At 36.6% G+C, this 22,794-nt stretch overlaps 1 protein-coding gene across 4 annotated transcripts in view; it reads left to right on the top strand.

Moving 5' to 3' along the window:
• Positions 1 to 22,794, top strand: part of LOC139983171 (uncharacterized) — an 86,341-nt gene that overhangs the window by 23,426 nt on the left and 40,121 nt on the right. For 3 of the 4 annotated variants that reach the window (XM_071996550.1, XM_071996549.1, XM_071996552.1), the window contains 2 exons: positions 7,361 to 7,608; positions 22,004 to 22,140. The exons of the other annotated variant lie outside the window; for it this stretch is intronic. In XM_071996550.1, the coding sequence (XP_071852651.1) occupies positions 7,361 to 7,608; positions 22,004 to 22,140 (385 nt within the window). The remainder of the gene's footprint in view (positions 1 to 7,360; positions 7,609 to 22,003; positions 22,141 to 22,794) is intronic. 4 annotated transcript variants of the gene reach the window in all.

Here is a 22,794-nt window from a genome sequence, read left to right as displayed (position 1 = left end):
ATAGGTTTAACCAGTGAGGTAAACTCTTAATGGAATTGAAGTGAATTCCACCTTAAAAGTTGTTTCAAGTGTGGAACTAATTCATATAGTTTATATTGTATAACTATTTAGTATATGGTATTGTGGGTGATGTGTGTGTGTGTACAAGTATAGATGTAAGTACTGCTATATATAGTAGCATATTACATGCAGCCAGTAAGGTAGTATTATATCATGGTATATCTACTTATCCCCCATGCATTCTGTTTGTTTTATATTATGAGGGAATGAGGAACTTTAGGTGAAATTCCACCTCAAAAGCTGTTTCAAGTGTGTAACTAATTTGTATAGTTTAAATGGTATTACTATTCAGTATACATGGTATTGTGTGTCTGTGTACAAGTATAGATGTAAGTACTGCTACATACAGTAGCATATTACATGGAGCCAATAAGGTAGTATTATATCATGGTATATATCTACTTGTCCCCCATACGTTCTGTTTGTTTTGTATTATGAGGGAATGAGGAATATAGTTTATATTGTATACTATTCAGTATGTAGTATTTTGTGTGTGTACACGTATAGATGTAAGTACTGCTACATAGCATATTACATGGAGCCAGTAAGGTAGTATTATATCATGGTATATCTACTTGTCCCCATGCATTCTTGTTTTATATTACGAGGGAATGAGGAATATAGTTTATATTGTATACTATTCAGTATATGTAGTATTTTGTGTCTATGTCTGCTACAGTACATACAGGCTACAGCATATAACATTGAGCCAGTAAGGTAGTATTATATCATGGTATATATCTACTTGTCCCCCATACGTTCTGTTTGTTTTGTATTATCATTTCCTGATTAGGACCCATGGTCTAAGTTCCTCTTCCTGCAGTTTCCCTGTGGTTGTGGATAATATCAAGATTACGAGACCTTGTAAACACGCGAGTGTTTAAATGCTTTACAGAAGCTCATGACAATTTAAAGGAGCGATTTTCGGATTTGATTCGAATGCCACAATGACCCTAATGGTGTGTGTGTGTGTGTGTTAGACTAAATATACAGTCACTTAATAATTGAAGAACATCGAAGATGCTTGAAGGGTCATTTCTCAAACAAGTCAAAAAGTGGTATAGAAATACAACCTACACTGATAGCAGTTTTTTGTTAGAAGGAGCTAAAGCAAATCAAAATTAAATTTTGTGTTTAAACATCATCCTTTAACTTCGGATCAATTTATGCAGACTATTTTCAGGCACTTTCTTTTTCACCTGGCAAAGGGAGAGTACATGTTGACTTTCATTTTCAAGTTTTCCAAACAAAATCTAACGCATTGACCATTTTGCATCCCAAGATGGGCTGGGGATCATGTCCCATTCATAGCGGGTTGTTTGATTGGGACCATACCATTAGATACAGGTCGGCGTCGAGTTTAACAATGTTAAAAGGTTGGCATAAGGTGAGGGATTGATAATAATATCAATAATTATTTCACTAAATTAAAATAGCTTAGGGATGTGAAGTGTGGTTCTCAAATTATTTTGAACATTTTAGATTGTTTTACACTGTTTTAGATTGTACACAAAATAAAGAACACCCCTACTTAATAGTGGAATATTCCGACTGGCGATGGGTGGGAGGTGATCCGATGGGCGGAGCGCAGGAATAATAAGTCTAGAAGTTGAAATCACACGTAACCAGTTGCTAAAACAATGGAGCCATTAGAAATCTTTTTTTCCAAATTATAAAACTATCTTGCCACATGTGGTCTCAATTAAAGAAAAGAATTGTTGACAACGCTGTAATTACGAATGCACTACAAAGTTGTGAAGGTCTCTTATGGGATTAATATCTCATCATTATGTGTGTCTGGTTGTCTGTGTGTCTTGTGTGCGTGTGTCTTGATGAGTTGTTGGAATTACATTCACATGTACAGTAAGGTGAAATAATTGTGAGACCTTAATTTATTCACATGATGAGTTCAGATATGATGAATATGATCAATACTGAATAAATGAATAAATGAATACCAATGATTAATATAAAATACATCTCATCCTTAGGGTTGCTGCTGTATGATATAAGAAAAGAGTACTAGTTAGAATTAACACATCTATATGTACAGTATATTGTGTGTGGTTATCGTAACACCTGACTGCAGTACGGTTTAATTTCAGATAATAAATAGCCAGATATATCCATCTGAAAATCCTCATTCAAATTTGGTTAACAAGGATATATATCCGTAAGTACTGCCTAGGCAAGAAACCCCCCAAAAAGTTTGTTTCCATGATTTTGTCCCCCTAGGGAATGCAGTGAACAGTGGAGGGGGGGGGGAGAAAAAAAAACTAAAAATACATTTACACCTTATACTACATACATCTTAGAGTACCTTTTTCCTTATTATATAGAAAAATTAACAAAACTTACAAACAAAACCAACAAGAGGTCAGCAAATTACTGAAATTATTTGTCTCAAGGCACGCAAGCAGAGCGGTCTATAGTTAATGTGATCCATGATGTACGGGAGTACGTATGTCTGAATCTTTCGCATTTTGGGATTGTTTTGGACTGTTTTGTTGAAGGTTGGACCAGATGGTATTTAATGTACTCCAGATCTCTGTGAATTTGATGGAGTGAATTCTTTCCTGTTCATTGGTTTGTAGTCTCATGTTACATTACTGTACATCTGTCGTTAAGGTATTATACTAAATTACAAGCTTTTAGAAAGTACTTTGATCCAAAATGTCACCCCCCCCCCAAAAAAAAAATGCCAGAAATTGTAAAAGTGGTAACTAGATCATCCTGCTGAATGATCAACAAAAACAGTTTGTAAGCAAGCAACAGGCTGCTTAAATTTCATCCTTTTAATTGGATTTTTGCATTAGTTACATGATAACGTTTTGAAGATACAAAGAAACTATACCAAAAAGTTGTTTGAAGGTTCTCAGGATTTTTAGGCTGGAATAAAGAAAATTGTAAACAAAGTACTTTGGATATAGTACTGTAGATAGCATACTAATGTTATTTTACTATTAAAATGATTTCTGCATTTTTTGAAAGAAAAAGAACTACAGAAATATATCTATAATTAGCAGAATTGTAGTGTCCAATCCAGGAACAAGTCCACAATAACTTGATATGGAGGACATTTGATATAACCAAAATGTCAGATATTATATTTTGGGGGCTGCAATATATATATTACTTATGAATCCATAAATCTTAATTTGCCATTTTCCCTTTGATTTAATATCAATCTTGGTTTTTCAAGGACCATCGTTATACTAATTTTCAAGTACATGTCCCATACAGCGATTGTTTTGAACCTAATTAACTAATCAAATAATTATTTCACTTAAGAAAACAAGTAATGGCTAGAGTAGCTCTCTAAATTGATTCTAATTGTTTCAGAGTTTCAATTAAAGCAACCTTGAGATTGAATAGCAGAACTGTACAGTTAACACAACTGGATTGTCCGTCTTATTAGCCAACCGGTGTAAGATTGTTAAGATCGCTAATAGTGCTGGTCTGTTGGACATGTTTACACCGTAAGACATGTTGTTTGTTTCTTCTCGGAATGTAAAATAAAACAAGATTCCTGGTGTGGTTCAGGTTCAAGAAGTATCTTCCTTTTCATCGGTCTCATTGACAGGCATGAGCTGTGATTTCTTATCTACCTCGGGTACAAAAACTGTTATCCTAACACACTGTAGCATACGCGAACTGGAGCCTATACCGCAATTTTTGCAAAGTTCTGTGATTTCTTTTTTACCTCGGGCTCATCCCTGCATTGAGGTAACAATCTTGATCGTTTTGGCAGATTTCTTTCCTTCGTGAGAAAGTCGCTGTTTTTCGTACATCTTTCTTCAGATCTCATCGGTTGATGTTTCTTTGCTGGAGCTGAGCTTTTTTTCAAGTATGCAGTTGTTCCTGTTTGGGATTCCCATTACCTGGTTTTGTCATTTAAAGGCATTGAAGACTCGCCCCAAACCACGTGCCGCGCTCTGAAAAAGTTAACTTTCCGTTGTTTGCAAGTGAAGTTTTGTGCTTGTCGCTACAAAATGCAGACAGTAATAAAACGTGATACCTTGTTACCTTTAGCTGGACCTGAGTTGTCCATCGCTGTATCGTTTGTACACTGTGCTGTGGGTATTGACCGCAGCTGTATGTATTGACCGTACACTAGTGTCTAATTACCGACGGTAGCAAGCTGTGTGTCTATTTTCTGGGATCGAAGGCAGTGTCTATTGTCTAACACTTCTGTTACACCTCATTCGAAAATTGGTCAGATTACCGGCATGAGACGTTTCTTTGTGCGCGAGTCTTCACACCCTTTAATATTCTTTGGAAGGATGATGGATTTTCCTGTTTAATGGATGAAGTATTCTGTGGTCAGATTTAGAACTGTTAGTTTTAACTTCTGTTTCCAGGTCGTTGTACCATATGCACAGTACATAAATGCAATAGTTTGCTCCTTGAACTTTCTTCACGGTCTTAAGTTTCCCTGGGGCCTTTTTGTTTTCCTTCAAACTGATTTTCACTAATTATCAAAGGCAAAATTGTAATACTCCCAGAATTTTCCCTTCTTTTGACAGAGAAATATAGATTGCCCAGATGCAGGCCGTTTTAGAAGAAACTAGTTAGAACTATAAGTTACACGTAAGAAAAATACAGAGAAGAGAATATTTGGGGAAGTCCGGAACTTTTTAAGAGACATTTTTCACACAGCAGTATTAACAATCCGTGGGTTGAATAAGATCTCGGAAAATTTGACATTTGACATTGATTTTACCAGAACGTCTTTGAAGATGTCGTCCTTTCAGAGTAGACTGGCCATGTTCCAGTCCAGCAAAATTGTGGTCAAGGAAGATAATGACAAAGGTTTGTAACCGAGCGAAAAGGTTAATATTGTTACATATGTAATAAACAGTTATTGTTCATACTGTAAATATGGTGGAGAAACAGCCAGGGTTTTGTCTTGGTATTGGAAGGAGGGAGGCTGGGGATGGCGGAATGGGGTGGGGGGAGTGGAAGTGGATTTGGTGAATCCTATTTTTGGTAGAACAATTGTAACAAGAGTATTTGATAATGACACATGTTTTGAGAAGACTGGCCATGATCCGGTCTGATAACGTATAATTATTGTGAACCGGGATCTTGAAGGAAACTTGTAACCGAAACAAATCGGTAAATCGTGTTATTGAATCGACAGGTCAAAATTGTTGTCCTTTCAAATTGTAATATGCTGGAGAAATGGATGGAGGGTTTGAGGCTAGGGCGGGTGGGGGGTGGGAGACTGAGTGAAAGGGGGAGGGTAGGGGTGGTGGATTGTGACAAATATGCATTTTGAAATCACAGTGAGGGTTTCAAAGACAGAACTTTACATGCTGTGATGCGTAAATTTTACCCAAATGGAGAAAACTTGCAATCCTTTTGGAGTGGTTAGTCAGTGGACAATGTAGTCTGTAAATATACTTTATGTGTACAAGTGTTTGGTGATATGGGGGGGGGGGGAAGGGGGTGGAGGGGGTGTCCTCAACACACTGAAATTGAGCTAAAATCCTGTGATTGTATTCTGTGCTATCGTACGTGCACTACATTGGGCTTTGCTGGTGTTTGCATACTGTATGTAAACAGCGTGTCACTGAGACCGATTTCTGTGTAAGTTTGGAAAGCAATTGTGATTGAGCCTCTCACCTGTCACAAGCGGCCTATTTCGATACAGAAACAGGATGTTGATTTTGTGTAGTTTGCAGACAGACAAGTACTTTAAACTTAAGATCAACTTTTTGTTTGTTTTCACATAAACTGACCAACTGTTGGTTTGTTTTGTCTGCATATTTTGTGTCTGTATTGTAATCTGTCGAAAACGCTAACGATTGTAAACTGCCGTCCCTGGCCAGAAAGTTATGTAGTTACAGTATTTGGATTTAAAACCTGAAAGAAAAAAGGAAACAAGAAAACAGTAAAAGCAAAAGGAAAAAAAAAAGGACGAGAAACAGGGGGGGGGGGCCAGGAAAAAGATGAAAATAGTTCTTCTCTAAAGGAAATTTTTTTTGAACTTATCACTGTCATAAGTTTATAATTTTTTTTTGTATTTCATTGTATGTAATCTGCCAAAGGGAATATATATATATAATATATGAATATTTGATAGTATTAGTAATAGGTTAAACTTTATAAGCTTTTAAATTACAAAGAAAAAAAAGATAACGCATGTCCTCATATATACAATAAGAGTCATTTTGTCTTCTGTTAGAGAATCTTTTTTATTTACTGTAGTTATTTGTTTTATTTTCGATATACTGTATATTGTACACTCTAACAAAATATTTCATTTGTTTCACCTTCCCTTTCGATGTTGTAATTTTGTACAAAAGTTGCTCCAGCACTATCAGTCTTGACTGTTGCACGATTTGATCGTATTTTCGTGTGTGCATGAAAAACAATACCCGAATTATACACACTTTTGCTTTTGTTTTCTTGAGAGGACTTACTGTATTTATGTCCTCCTATTGTGTGTACGATGATGACAAGGGTTTGAAGCGGGTTAGGATGGGGGAGGGGATTGGAGGTAGGGCAGGGTGGACTTCTATGTTTGCTGTGAAGTGTTACTGACCATAGTTTACATTTAAAACTGATTTTAGATCATGGATTCTGTCTGTGGTACTACTTAACAGTGGGAAGTCAGAAAAATTTTTTTTATTTTGGACAGAAAGCGTAGAAGAATAGATCACATGTATGTAGTAGAAATACACAAAATGTGGTCATTCATAGTGCAAATATATATATCATCTTTTAAGCGGCAATCAAGGTGTCAGTACCATATAAACCTTCTGCTTTTCACCCAAATTTTGTTGAATTTTTGCTTTTGGTGTAATTGATGAATTAACATGTAATACTGCAAGCCAACTATGACCACAAGGTAATTCTAAACTTATATTCAGTCTTGATCGTCTGGGTGATTGCGACAGTCGCATTTAGAAGAAAATTCGCTCAAACATCGTCAAAAAGTCATCCTGTCTCTTTGTGCATTCATTATTCATTATTCAGTCTTTGATTATTTGCAGTCAAAAGTCACTATCTGTCATTTTGACATTTTCGTTGCTGTATAATTCACGTTTTTTTTGTTGAGAACTTCACTTCAAAAGGAAATCACAGTATACAGAGAAACTGCTTAAATTACGTATCTGAAACGTTGACATTCTTACATATATTATGTATATATATATTTGAACCAAACAACCAACCAAAATAAGGAAAGACAAACAAACAGACAGGCATACAAACGTAAGAATCGTTTGAATATACGGAGACGTTAACTGTTCGTTCCAGTTTCATTTACAAACTTCTGCATTTTTATCTACAGAGAATGAACCTTTCCAACCGGAGACCCGACGAAGCAACCAAAAGTTGGAGAACTCAAAACTATCCAAATATCAAAAGAGTGGCGATGGAGAATCTCCAAAGAGCGGGGGCGGTAGCACCAATCGGTTGGACATGTCCAAGTTTGCCCTCTTTCAAAAGAAATCGGAAGATAGCACGGACAGTCCGCCCAAGAAAAACTTCACCATCAAGAAAGCCGATCCCGCCAAGAAATCACGTTTTGGCAATCAGGTAGGTGTCTTTTAAATCTTATCGGGGTCATCTCTCTCGGTAAATTTTAACTCTTGTTGGAACTGGAGAGGATTCGTATTTCCAGCTGGATCGAAGGAGAAAATTATCTCCGCAGCTTGCGTTTTGTCTCCGTTTTCCACTTTATGACAAGTCCATCAAGTTTTTTACATATCAATCACAAAACAGCAAACTAAGATATTAGCCAAGTTTTTTTTCCCTGCCAAAAGTGTTAATTTGGGAGTAATTAAGGACATTTGCAGATGATGAGAAAAGTGTCCTTCGACAAATGATACATTTAACATTAATCGCATACAGTTCCTCCAACCAACTAGTTTGAATTCAATCAATCAGAGATGCAGGTTTAGTTATAAGCCGTTGCTAAAATTAGATTCAAAACGTCGAGATGGTAACTTGGTACCACCAACGAGCTGGACTCTTAACAGCTCCCTGGTATAACTGCCATAGACAATCTACACAAATCAATCATGGTGTTGCATTACGTATTGGTCAATGATGATCGTAGCTTAAATATTCATGGGCGAGGTTTATTTGGATCCCAACGGAAAATATCTTCGAGAAAAAACATCTCAGGTTAAAACATATCATAGGAAATTTTAAGTGCAGACGTCGTGGTTGGTTTATTGGCAAGAGAGGCTCCGGTCATAATGCCATTCATTAGAACTCTCTGAAAATTTCAGAAAACTCTATGACCATTTGCCACGTATGTACGGAAGGGTGTGTAAAGCAGGAGTCGGCACGAAATCGAAATCGATTAAAGGAAATTTGTAACCAGGGCTGAAACATTTCAAGGATATTGCAACACCCACGAAATATTACTGGAACATTGTATGCCAGGACTAGTTCTCAATGAGCATAAATTGTCCATCTGTTTCGTCTTATTAAAATATATCTCAAGCAGGCACACACATACATTCGAACACACCAAATAAATGCTCACAGTTTTTCTTCTTGGTCATTCGGTGAATTTATGGTTGGTTATTAAAATACCAGTTGCTCGGAGACTGGTGTTTCTGTGGGCAGCATGAAGGAATAATTTGAAAACCTCTGGACCGCAGAATATTGCGGGCGGGCCACCTACAGTATTCTGTAACGGAATATCCATAGAGAGGGAGCTGCCATGTTTGTTCCAGTTTGTGGTGTCAGAAGTGGGAAATCTGAAATTACTTTTCCCATTTTTGTCTATCCATATTTCTGTGGAACCATAACTACTGACTGCTATTAATATGGAATTAGTCCGGATTCACTGTTTGAACCGGTCCGGATGTTGTGATTAATTTTTGTTTCATGATTCCTAGCAAGCTTCCTTCTCTCCTGTTCCGTTCTGAGTTATTGCAAACCCTTCTTATCGTCAGAATGACCGCAAACTTTAGTGTCTTAACATTTTTAAGAAAGATTCCAAAGTGCCTCTCTGGGATGTGACTTTTTATATCGTTTCTGGACGTTGGGGAGAGTTTAACTGGACTGACTTGGACTAAACTATATGAAACAAACTGGAATGGACTAGACTGCACTAGAATGGACTGGACCACAGAGTGAGGGAAGAGTCTGTTGATGGGGGGTATGAATTTTGGAACATTCACTGTTCCTTTTATTTGACTACTTTTCATGTACTGATGATAAATTTATACTACAGCTAATAGCAGATTTTACCAGATCATATGTCCTATCAGGGAGATTTCTATCTCTGATTAGTTTGAATTGTTTGAATCATACCATATTTTTACAAATATGACTCCATCCCAGTAAAATATTATAACTGATGTGTGCCAAATGTGACAGACACATCTCTTACAATTTATGAGGATAAAATTGTCTTGTCAAGCTTTCCCTGAGCATCAGATTTCAAAATCAGAAAGTTAAATAGCGCCACCACTTTGGAACTACTCATATATGGTGTCTTATAAGAGCCATGCTACAAAAAGTTAAGTGAACTCATTCAATCACACTGCATGATTGGGAATTATTACAGTTAAGAAAACAATTGAAGCCTCCTTACTTTACCTGCAACACCTACATTCGGTGTCAAAAGGCTGTGACTGAATGCTTTTGGAAATATGGAGGGGTTGAGTTGAACAACAGAGGGGAGGGAGGTGGTAGGTGATGGGGAGGGAATTTTTTGGAAATGATATGTAGAAAAAATATTGGTGCATGAAAGCTGTCATTTCAAGTGACTTGCCATTGGCTGAAATTGAGAACATTCAAAGTCTTTTCTTCTTTCTATTGAAAATTAGATTCTGTATATAAATTGTTTTTTAGCATCGTAGTACTTCTCATGCTCTTTCTGATGCAGTGACAGCACCTGACCATTATTATAACACACACTAGTTGCTAGTTTTGTGAAAATTGCCATTGCTGTTGGGTGAAAATTCATGTTAAACCTTAACCATCAAAAAATGGAATAGTTGACCTTTTTAAAGAGACAAAAAAAAAAAAAAATTAAAACAAAATAAAGAAAGAAAAACACTAACAAAGGAAGACAAGCTAAAATGTTTTCCAAAAAATGAAGGCAAATAAAAGGTCCATAACCTTTTGTTAAATGCAACCATTAATAACCCAAATAGTTAAACCTTTTTTAAAAAGACATTAAAACAAAAATTTAAAACAAAAACAAATGAAGAAAAAACTAACAAAAAGAAGAAAAGCTGATTGTCAAAATAAAAAGAAGACAAGTAAAAGTTCCATAACCTTTTGTTAATTGCAAATATGAAAAATTAAAAGAAACAAGTTTTCAGTGAGAGCTTGTTAGCAGTGTGATTTTACACATTTTAAAATGGTCTAGTGTAAAGAGCAGATGACTTTGGGATGGAGATTTCTACCAACGAAAACCAGATTGAATAAACCTGCCAGCTGATAAACACAGCGTTTCTCATCACTAAAAAGAGAATGTTTCTCTTCCTTCCCATCAAATTAGCAGCAGCACTTTTCCTGCTTCTTCTCGGCCAGCTACCCTGTAATTAATAAACTCATCCATCTGCCCGCTGACCACAATAAACCTGGCTCCTCTAGAGCTCCATCTTTCTTGTATACAAGTCCATTATCCACATCCAAGTTTTTATCAATATTTATAACTGTAACCTAATATCAACCTGAATACAAAGCTCTCATTGGCTGACATTGTAGTCCTTCTTTTTATTCCTGCACTTTTTGCTATAATTGCTAGAGCCCCTCGGAGCTGCATGCTCAGGATTCGACAGTCTGCATTCCAAGCTTTCCATTAGGGTTTCTATTATAAGCCCCTGCCTGTACTGTGTGTTTCCCAGCACAGTCGATTCTGTCCAACCCGCCCTGACTGCTGTGTGCACACTAACACCAGAATCTAATCAGTCCAGTCCTTGTGTGCCTGGCTTGTGTGTAGTAAACTGCTTCCTGGATATCATTAGAGTCACAGCAGCAGTAGTAGGCAGACAGACAGTGCAGGCTTAGTGTATATACATACATATGTGCACATGCTCGACTAGCTTAATAGATTAGTAACAGTTTGAACATATAAAGAGTATAGGCTTTAAGGAGCCTACCATGGAGCCAGATACATCAACTCCCACCGAGACGAAAACCGCAACGAAACCGAAATATGTGAGTAAATTACAACTAAGCTTAGAGATTGTCACATCTGAGCGCGAGGTCTTTGGTAACATCGTTCTCTGTATCGGAGCGACGTGATAGAGGCACCCATGCTTCTGAAGGTAAACTTATGTTTTTGTGTCTCTGTAGGTACTCTGTTTTTCGACACCGTGCGTCGCGCGAAAAGCAAACAAGACCGATAAGTTTGAATGCATTTATGTGAGGAACGACATCTCAGTATTACAGCGAGTTTGTTTACAATATTGTACGGATCAACACCCCTTTGAAAGGGTTTGCTACCGTAGCTTTCAAAAACTAGTTCCAAAACCCTTCGAGCGTGATGGACTGCAAACAAACAGGATGAAAAGTGTACCGTAAACCTTGAGCTTGTAAATTTTGTAAAAAATTGTAAAATTTCTGTTTCTTGTAAACAAGTGTTCAGATTGAAAGTAAAAAGGAAAAACAAAAACTAGGATTGTTTACCTGCGTACTGTACCTCTCAGATTTTCAAATGATTTACTAGTATTTTTAGTACGGAATGATAGCATTCTTTTGTTTTTCCTGATACATAAGCTAGGTTAATAAGTAGTTGTGTAAATAAACAATGGTTAATCATCTGCACTGAAAGTTTTGTACAATAGGATCTATATAAATCCAAAACCCTTTGTCTGACTGTAGTATGTATTGTCCACTTGTAATGAACATTAATTTAATTAACAGAATCTTTTAATTTTTTTTTATTATAGGCAGTGAACAACCACTTAACTTGTGTGTGTGAGTGCAGTGTTTGCCTTGCTCACACCTCACTGTTTAAAAAAAAAAAAAAAAATCTCAGCTATTCAACTTTTAATTTGTCTTGATTAGATTTTGACAAGCAGTAATTCTATATTATTCATATAGAGCTTTAAATTTTACTTTTCTTTGTGATTTAAGTTTACTTGGCCTCTTTATCATATAATGTTTGTGGTTGCGAGATGCCGTATTAATAGCAGGTACCCTGTTTGTTGACAGCAAATTGTATTCAAAGTTGGTAAGAGTTCAGATCATAGAAAATTGTGAGAATTTTAGTTTAAAATGTGGTACAAGGATTTTTGTGGCCCCCAAACCTATATCTAGAATATATGTAGTAATTAATATATGTCAGTATAGTCTTCTTTAACGATGCAATCTGAGTTTGAATCATGGTATCGTGTTGCGAATGACTTGTGCTGGTAGCGGCAAAGTGAGGGGTGGAGACAGCATTGAAATAAGTCAGTATATATAGTGACAGTTAAGTGATGGTAGTGAGACTTGGGACATCACTGACGTTAGTTATAGTATAGTGACAGGTGTGACAGCATTAGGTGTAGTATATTTAAATAACAGTGCAGGTGACAGCAGTGAAAGTACAGTATAGTAACAGTCGTTACAGCATCCATTGTAGCAATACAAAGGTGTGGTAACAGCAAGGTTGGATTGATAGTAAAGTGACAGTGGTGACAGTTTATATGCTGAAGGTATTGCCAGTATACAGTGGTATTGTGACAGTGGGACAACGCCCATTGTAGCAAAACAAAAGTACGGGGACAGCACTGATGATAGTGCTAGTATATGCTGACAGCACTGAAGGTATAGTGCTAGTATAATAAAGTGACATTGGCAACAGCACTGATGATAGTGCTAGTATAGTATGGTGACCATGGTGACAACACTGAAAGTATAGTGCTAGTATAGCATAGGGACCATGGTGACAGCACTTATGATATTGCTAGTATACTGTAGTATAGTAACCATGGTGACAACACTGAAAGTATAGTGCTAGTATAGCAAAGGGACCATGATGACAGCACTGATGATATTGCTAGTATAGTATAGTAACCATGGTGACAACACTGAAAGTATAGTGCTAGTATAGCATAGGGACCATGGTGACAGCACTTATGATATTGCTAGTATACTGTAGTATAGTAACCATGGTGACAACACTGAAAGTATAGTGCTAGTATAGCAAAGGGACCATGATGACAGCACTGATGATATTGCTAGTATAGTATAGTAACCATGGTGACAACACTGAAAGTATAGTGCTAGTATAGCATAGGGACCATGGTGACAGCACTTATGATATTGCTAGTATACTGTAGTATAGTAACCATGGTGACAACACTGAAAGTATAGTGCTAGTATAGCAAAGGGACCATGATGACAGCACTGATGATATTGCTAGTATAGTATAGTAACCATGGTGACAACACTGAAAGTATAGTGCTAGTATAGCATAGGGACCATGGTGACAGCACTTATGATATTGCTAGTATACTGTAGTATAGTAACCATGGTGACAACACTGAAAGTATAGTGCTAGTATAGCAAAGGGACCATGATGACAGCACTGATGATATTGCTAGTATAGTATAGTAACCATGGTGACAACACTGAAAGTATAGTGCTAGTATAGCATAGGGACCATGGTGACAACACTGATGGTAGTGCTAGTATATAGCAAAGTGACAGTGGCAACAGCACCGATGGTATAGTGCTAGCTGTAGTAATTATTACAGTGGTGAGGTTACCAACGCTAGTGCTACTGTTAGTCTATATAGTGATCCTAGTGACAGTTCTGAAAGTAGTGATGGTATCTTAGTGACAGTATAACAATGACAATATGGAAAAGAGCAGAAATGATGTCACAGATTGGCTTCATTCTCCTCAAAGTTAAGATTTTGTTTGTGTCTGTGGCCTTCTGACATTGTACATGTAGTATATGTACTCAAAGCCAAATGTTATCACCAAATGCTGTATGTATATATCATGTGTGTTTACTGTGCAAATAATGTAGATCTCTTGACCCATAGCATGGAAATATAACCTGTCATACTTGTATCTAGATTTAAGCCCATGAAGAAAAAAGCTAGCTGCACTGGTTTCGGTATTGTGTGTGCATTCACAATTGGTCACAGTGTACAGTACAGTACTGTATGTGCTACTGTGCAGAGCTGTATAGGGATATTTAGCAAACCCTGCAACACATATGTACCCCTGTACACAAGTACTGTACATCGGTCATCATGGTTAACCATATACTGTATTGGTCTACTCCATTAAGCCCTCTTATTTATATCTACAATGCAGAAGGGCAGTCTAAGGCATAGTGGACATTTCACAATTCAGATGCCCCGCTGCCCTTTAATTAAACCCTTTTTTCAGTATCTGCCTAGAAGCAGAATCCTTTGCAAAAGGAATTTTCCAATTTGAATACAAAGGGAATTGCCGACGACCACTTTTTACAATTTTTTACATATTTGAGGTGGTTGGTACATCCAAAGATCAAAACCCTTGTGGCAGGTTCACATTAGAGTTGAATTATTGTTGATGATTCAAAGAATTACAGTTTTCAGTGACTCTCCTAAAGTTCCAAAACAAGAATCAGTTCTGTGAAAAACTGGAGGCAAATTTCAAGAAATTTAAGTACTGCTATATGTATGTGAGATAATGTCTATTGTACACCTCACATATGTTCAGCTTTTTCCAAGTGAATTGTCTTGAGGGGACACTTTGATATATATCACAAAACTGTCATGCAGGCAGCACAAAGGTTCGCAGGAGACGTGTTATCTCGTTTTGCCATTTAGTTTTGTTTTGGACTTCAGAATTTAAAAAAAAAAAATTGTATTTGTATATATTTATCTGTACGAAATTTGGAACTAAATGCTGCACTCGTCATAGGACCATACTGTACTCATGCGAGAATCTTCCCAGCAGCATGGCTCGCCAGTTTTCCAAATTGGTCGTTTCCTTCATGGTACTATTAAAAACATTACTTCCATGTTTCATCACCGCCCTTTAGAAGTTGTTCTTGTAAACAATATGAGACCTCTCAGCTTTCCTCTATGTATTCCCCCATCCAGTGTTTGTCTAAATTCTGTTTAGACTTCTCTTTAGAGCTGTCAGAACTTTCAAGCCCTGAGAGGTATCACTTTGCTCTTTTGAAATAATAAAAAAATCTAGGTCTTCTGTTATTCTGTACTCCTATAAAAAAAGCAGGAAAAAGCAGCAGGAAAAAGCAGGAAAAAGAGACAGGAAATTGAAAGCATATAAACAAGAGTGTACTGTAATTTCTAGTCAGAGGTGATGTCTTTGTGGAATGGATCTCCTATACATGTGGCAAATCGATGCTCATTTGTAGTCGTCGAATTGGGTATCTACGTAATCCTAGAAAACCGGCTATATGAGAGATGGTGTACATTCTGTTTTGATTTGTGCATCTAGTTTATATTATTAGTAATTAAAGCATTTATTTCATTTATTTACAGTATTTATAGTAACTGTACAAAAACCCATGGACTGCCTTATAGTATTGAGAATGGAACATAATCCCAGGCGGTGTGAAAAAAAAGTTTACAGTTACGACTTGTCAATCATTAAATTATTTCATTTAATGATTTAATTTATACTATTTATTGTACAGTAGTCCTAACCTGGGTATATATGAGAGGAGTCCTATGACTCTTTTAGATTTGTGTATAGGTTGCAATTATAAGTTTGGTATATTACAACCTATGAATCGCCTTACAGTATTAAGATTGGAACATAATCCCAGGCAGTGTGAAAAACAGAAAACAGAAAACAAGTTTACGGTTTCGATTTGTTAATCATTTAATTAATAGTAATGTAGTCCTAAAACTGGATATATATGAGAGGAGTCCTATGACTCCCTTAGATTTGTGTATAGGTTGCGATTATAAGTTTGGTATAAATTACAATAATTCCTTACAACCTATGAATCGCCTTACAGTATTAAGATTGGAACATAATCCCAGGCAGTGGGAAAAACAGAAAAAAAAACAAGTTTACAGTTAGGACTTATTAATCATTTAAAGTAATAGTAATGTATTCCTAAAACTGGGTATATATGAGAGGAGTCCTATGACTCTAAGATCTGTGCATAGGTTGCAATAATAGGTTAAATGGTATATATTACAATTATAACTTACAACCTATGAATTGCTTAACAAACAGTATTAGGATTGGAACATAATCCCAGGTAGTGTGAAAAACAAAACAAATTTACAGTTTCGATTTGTTAATCATTTAATTTAATAGTAATGTAGTCCTACAACTGGGTATACAGTATATGAGAGGAGTCCTATGACTCTAAGATCTGTGCATCTAGGTTGCAATAATAGGTTTGGTATAAATTACAATTATAACTTACAATCTATTAAACGCTTTACAGTATTAAGATTGGAACATAATCCCAGGCAGTGGGAAAAACAGAAAAAAAAACAAGTTTACAGTTAGGACTTATTAATCATTTAAAGTAATAGTAATGTATTCCTAAAACTGGGTATATATGAGAGGAGTCCTATGACTCTAAGATCTGTGCATAGGTTGCAATAATAGGTTAAATGGTATATATTACAATTATAACTTACAACCTATGAATTGCTTAACAAACAGTATTAGGATTGGAACATAATCCCAGGTAGTGTGAAAAACAAAACAAATTTACAGTTTCGATTTGTTAATCATTTAATTTAATAGTAATGTAGTCCTACAACTGGGTATACAGTATATGAGAGGAGTCCTATGACTCTAAGATCTGTGCATCTAGGTTGCAATAATAGGTTTGGTATAAATTACAATTATAACTTACAATCTATTAAACGCTTTACAGTATTAAGATTGGAACATAATCCCAGGCAGTGTGAAAAAAAAAAAAAAAACCAGTTTACAGTTAGGACTTGTTAACCATCTTATTAATAGTAATGTATAGTAGTCCTATACTGGGTATATGAGAGGTCTATGACTCTCTTAGATTTGTGCATAGGTTGCAATTATTTAAGTTTGGTATTTATTACAAAATGTTATTACTTACGACCTATGAATCGCCTTACAGTACTTATTAAGATTGGAACAAACTCCCAGGCAGTGTGAAAAACAAACACAGTCAACCCCTTCCTGTCCTTCGCCTCGATGCAATTTTGTCTTTATCGCTGTTCAAAGTAAATGTCCCAGAATCTGATAAGATTGGAAGTCAGGAATACCGAACACCGCAGGAAATCATAAGAAATGTGATAACATTATGTACAGTAATGTACATAAATAGTGTAACTTAATATCATCAATTTGAACAAGGAAATACCAAGTATTCTGCATACTGTACACTGTATATACAGAATATTCTACTGTGGTTGCTTGTACTCAAACTCACTTTACTCTCATCATGTTTATATTATATCTTTAAATATTTGGAAATCTATAGTATATATCAGAGTACTTGTTTGTAAGACTGTGTACTCAGAGCTAATTAGCCCGCACAGTACGTGTACTCTATTCATCACTGTATGGAGCGTTCTACTTGTACTCATACGCTGTACACATCCATCGCTGTACTCATACGCTGTACTCATGTGCTGTACTGATATGCTGTACTCATACGCTGTACTCATACGCTGTACTAATATGCTGTACTCATACGCTGTACTAATATGCTGTACTCATACGCTGTACATACTCATACGTTGAACTCATACGGTGTACTCATATGCTGTACTCATATATGCTGTACTCATATGCTGTACTCATATGCTGTACTCATACACTGTACTCATACGCTGTAGAACTCATACGCTGGACTCATACGCTTTACGCATACGCTGTATGCATACGCTGTACTCATGCTCTGTACTCATGCTCTGTACTCATGCTCTGTACTCATTATACTCATACAGTGTACTCATGCTCTGTACTCATACAGCGTACTCTTTACTCGTACTCTGTATTTCGTACTCTGTACTCATATGCTGTACTCATACAGCGTACTCATACGCTGTACTCATACAACAAATCTCCATTTTAGCGTTCTAAATAGGGCTAATACTTTACAGGCTAATTACAGTAGCCTGCATAGTACTATAAAATTTTGTACCCTACTCATCACAATGGGAATTTAACTTGTACTCATACGCTGTACTCATACGCTGTACTCATATGCTGTACACCTACTCTGTACTAGTACCACAAGTCTCCATGTTAGCTTGCTACTGTAAATATCTGAGCAACAACTTTCCAGAGGTACTTGTTTGGAAATGTTTCCTTCCCTGGAAATTTTCGCAGATCTATTGACGATGGACGATCTTTAATTCTGACAGAAAAAAAAAAAAACCCCATCTCAGGTGAATGAAATTGGTTAGAAGGTAAAGTAGCTATAAAATTCTTGATAATTTGGCAGATGAGTGACCATTATTAGATCTTCTAGCTTATTTTAAGAGCAAGAGGAGAATTTGAATTCTGTAAGAGGTTTCAGAAGATTAAAAACTGGTTTTAATTTCGAGCAGTTTCGAGTAAAAACCGTTTCACTATGTAGAAGGTTAAAAAGTTTGCACTTTCCCAGAGCTCTGCCTATATCTGTACAAACTGGTATAAATAAACACATGTAATAATAATAATAATAATAATTAACACTTAATAATTAATATACAGTAGCACAACTTACAATAAAGTCTTGCCGCGCTGTACTTAACCCTGGTCATTGGTAACTTGCCACACCTACACACCAAAGTGTGCACAATTCAAACAATCTCTCCTGGGGCACCACAGCCACGTGTCCCCGGGGGGACTTCCCATAGGGTGCAGCCACCAACCGGCGCATGCAACTATATTTGCAAGTCACCTCGTAAGTCCCCGTTTATACACCTGGGTGAAGAGAGGCAATGGAGATAAAGTGCCTTGCCCAAGGACACAACGCAATGATCTGGCCAGGGCTCTAACCTGTAATCCTTAGATCACAAGTCCACTGCCTTAACCACTTGACCACAACGCCCTCATGTACTGTATGTGGTTATGACTGCCTTATTGTCAACCTGTGTACTGTAGCTACTTGTGATCAAATGATCACAAGGTAGAATTCTTCCATATAATAGCATCATTGATCACCAGCTTTGAAACTTGTCAGTTTACTTCGAACACAAGTCTGTCCATGTTTCATCACCTTTGAGTTGTTCCTTTAAACAAGGAAAACTTACATCAGCTTTCCTCTGTTCCCCCATCCAATGTTTGTCTTCTGTTTGTTAGGTGTGAATTGACAAGAATTGACAAGTATATATATACTGTATGAGATAAAGAAAACCCACATCTTCTTTAGTTGTGTACTCCTTTTGAAAAACAGAGAAATTTGACCAGGAAATGAGAGCCTACAAAGAATGTTATGATCCAGTTGGAGGTGATGAGTCATGGAGGACATCTTTGACTGTGATGTTATGGAGATGTGTGTGTGTGTGCGTTGTGTGTGCACATGTTTGTATTCTGTTTGAGGACTTGAACAAAAGAATTCCAGGTCCTCGGAGGTGATTTCTAAAGAATCAACATTTTCTCGAAAGAATTCTATTGTTATGGGGTGTTGTTAAGGTTAGGTTATGTGGATTGAACAATGGAAAATACAATGGGGTCCTCGGTCTGAATGTAAAGCACACCTGTGTGCACATGTTGTGTATTCTCACCGATGACTTGAAACAAAGGAGTTCCAAGTCACCATGTCCTCGAAAAATTTCTATTGTTCAGGTGTATTTATCCTTGAGGAGGAAATAGCCTGAAATGGAGAGTGTGCAATATATACATTAATTACATTCATATGATTATGATATAGGTACAGTATGAAGGATTTGTGTATTTTCTTTTCTTAAATCAACTTTTGTTTTGGTAGAATTACTTTGCCCCTGTATTCAGAGAGCTGAATATAGATACATACATACACACACACATGTATATATATTATAAAGAAAAGTAATTTGAAACATTTTCAGCTCAGTTTTGGTGGGATGAATTCATTCACCCCTGCTGCATGTTTGCCAGATTCAATGATTCACAAAAATATCAAAATTTAAAAAAAAAAGAAGCTTGGTACTGTATCTTTGTTAAACGACATGATATGAGGATGCGGTTTTGACCTAGAGAAAATATTATGATTTAGCGATCAACTGTAACCGCTGGAAAAGGGCTGTTAACTCGGGCAAAGGTGGAAACCTACTGTTTGTACATACATCTTACAGTTTGTGACTGTGTGTAATACTCACAGTGAAAGCCACGCTCTTAACCCGATACCCCTACGGTACAGTACAACCTCATCAAAATAACTAATACTAGGTGTGCTAATTTCCTGTATCAACATTGCTCTACTTCTTTCGATTTCCTGTGAAGGGAGTTTTGACAAAGTATCGGGGATGCTCAACGCGCTATGAGTTATGAATCCAAACTATTGTTAAAACTGAAAAGGAAGAAGAAGAAAGAAAAAAAAAAAAAAAAAACTTTTACAGGAAGCGCCAAAACGTAGGCTCCCACTGGGTCGTAATTTGTATTAATTTCCTGTTTTCATTCCAAGTATCCACCAGGTTAGCTAACTGCTGTGTGTGAATGATAGCTATATTAGATATGAATTGATTTTTATCGATTGTGTGAAACCTGGATAAAGGATAACTCAAAACAAAAAGTCCAATTTTGTGTCTCGGTGGAGAGCTTGGCAGTCAGTCGTAATCAGTCCAGGCAAGGAGTTGTTTTCAGCGAATACTGAATTCATACAATTCAAAAACACAAATAGCTCAATATTACTGTACAACATCAAATGTTGTATGGCACAGATGAAATTAACAATGGGTTAGATTTAGTTAACAATGGGTTAGATGAAGTTAACAATGGGTGCAGATCTAGTTAACAATGGGTGCAGATGAAGTTAACAATGGGTGCAGATCTAGTTAACAATGGGTGCAGATGAAGTTAACAATGGGTCATAAATTTGTCACAGACAAATGGTGGTAAATGCTGTCCAAAGGTTACAGCTCTGTTTTAGTGTAAATGTGAAGTTAAATAGAACAAGTTTTGGTCGAGTTAGATTAGAATTGATAAATAAAGCAATAAGGATGCCCCTTTGAATTTAATATAGTTTAGGCCTGCACTGATATTTGGGCCCATGTAATCATCATTGCCATCACGTAAACCCTTTAAGGAGCATTCCAGTGATTTTAGTAAATTATTATATTTTGAGGGGGTGTATAAATCTTGAAAATTGAAAATCTATTTATATATACACCTCACATATAAGAAACGTAACACAGCACTCACATTTTTTGGACCATCTTTGACCGTGACCGACGTATCGAGACCAAACTTGTATCCTTTATATGGTCCATTCTTGTCTTGACTTGTATAATTAACACTGAGTCAAAGTATGTCATATGTGGACTACTACTTTTTTTGAATTTGATCGATAAAACATACACAGTTTGGCATGACTGTACAGGAGGTTAATCCTCCGCTAGAGTTGAAACTGTGTGTTACAGACAAAACCATACTGAATGGGAATCAGTTTTGCAACCGTTGAATGTCAGTGTTTGGAAGACTATAACATCTCTCTTGAACTAATATTAACCGTCTGACTTTGTCGTGTCGAATAATTTGACCCCAAAATTCATTACAGCAATCTGTTTCTCATCTTTGCAAGCCTTGCGAAGATCAGGCATGAGTCTTTCTGCGAATTCACAGAATATCCGTGATTTCTTTTCTACCCCGGGGACAAAAAATATCCTTTCACACTGTAGCATACGCAAACTGGAGCCTATACCGTAATTTTTTTTGCAAAATTCTGTGATTTTCAGGCTCATCCCTGGAAGATACAGTGTTTTTAACCTTTGTCGAGTCTGCCTGTATTTTTCTACCCAAATTTATCCTTTTATTGTAGTTTGTCTATTTTTCTGGATTTGATTGTTATAATTACGGTCATGAAAAGTTTGTCCAATCTTTTCTTTTTTCTTCCTTCTCCTTTTCTCTTCATCATATTCAGGGCCAGAGCAGTACTGATAGTTCCAATAAATGCCACGTCTGTGAGAAACGGGTTTACCCGATGGACAAAATAGCGGCGGACGGTAGAAGCTATCACAAAACTTGCTTCCGATGTGCAGAGTGCAAGAAAGTTTTGAAGTAAGTATTTTGAACGCCTTTTTGTTTCTTCTTTCATTTCTCAAAATATTGAATAAAGAACAAAGCATTTTATTTTGGTAGAAAATGTTTATTTAAACAGATTAGAGAAAAAGAGGTCATTTTGCATAGCAAATTAGTGCAATGCAAAGTGCAATGCCATGCAAAGTGCATTGCAGTGCCGTGCAAAGTGCAATACAAAGTGTGCAAATTGCTACATAAAGTGTGGTGGATGTTTAGCAATATTTGCACATGAACAGCAAGATCATAGTTTTTCAAAACGTTGAGCAAAACGTATATTTCTTAAAGCTCAATTTTTTTTTATAATCTTAGCCGGAGTTTGGAAGCAAAAAGGGAGGTAGGTGTTGGTGGTGGAGGGTGGGGGGGGGGAGAGCTTGGTGTAGGTGGGGTTAGGAGAAGATAGTGTGAATGTCAGAGGTGAGAGGGAAGGGCTGCACTTTTATCCTCCAGTGCTGTTGTCCTCTTATGTGGAAGTTCTTTTGAATACTTTGAGAAGATTTTGTGACATGATTTGTAGCTACTCTCACTTTACATCCATAAATTTTGTAAATTTGAACCCGATTACATTCAAACCAAATCTATGTTTTTTTTGTTGAAATTTTAACTAATTTTTTTCCCTAAGACCTTAAAATCCCA

This window comes from Apostichopus japonicus, chromosome 16 (genome assembly GCF_037975245.1).
Source record: "Apostichopus japonicus isolate 1M-3 chromosome 16, ASM3797524v1, whole genome shotgun sequence".
Classification (NCBI taxonomy): Eukaryota; Metazoa; Echinodermata; class Holothuroidea; order Aspidochirotida; family Stichopodidae; genus Apostichopus; species Apostichopus japonicus.
Note: the sequence above shows the minus strand (reverse complement) of the source record. Positions and strands in the feature narration are given on the sequence as shown.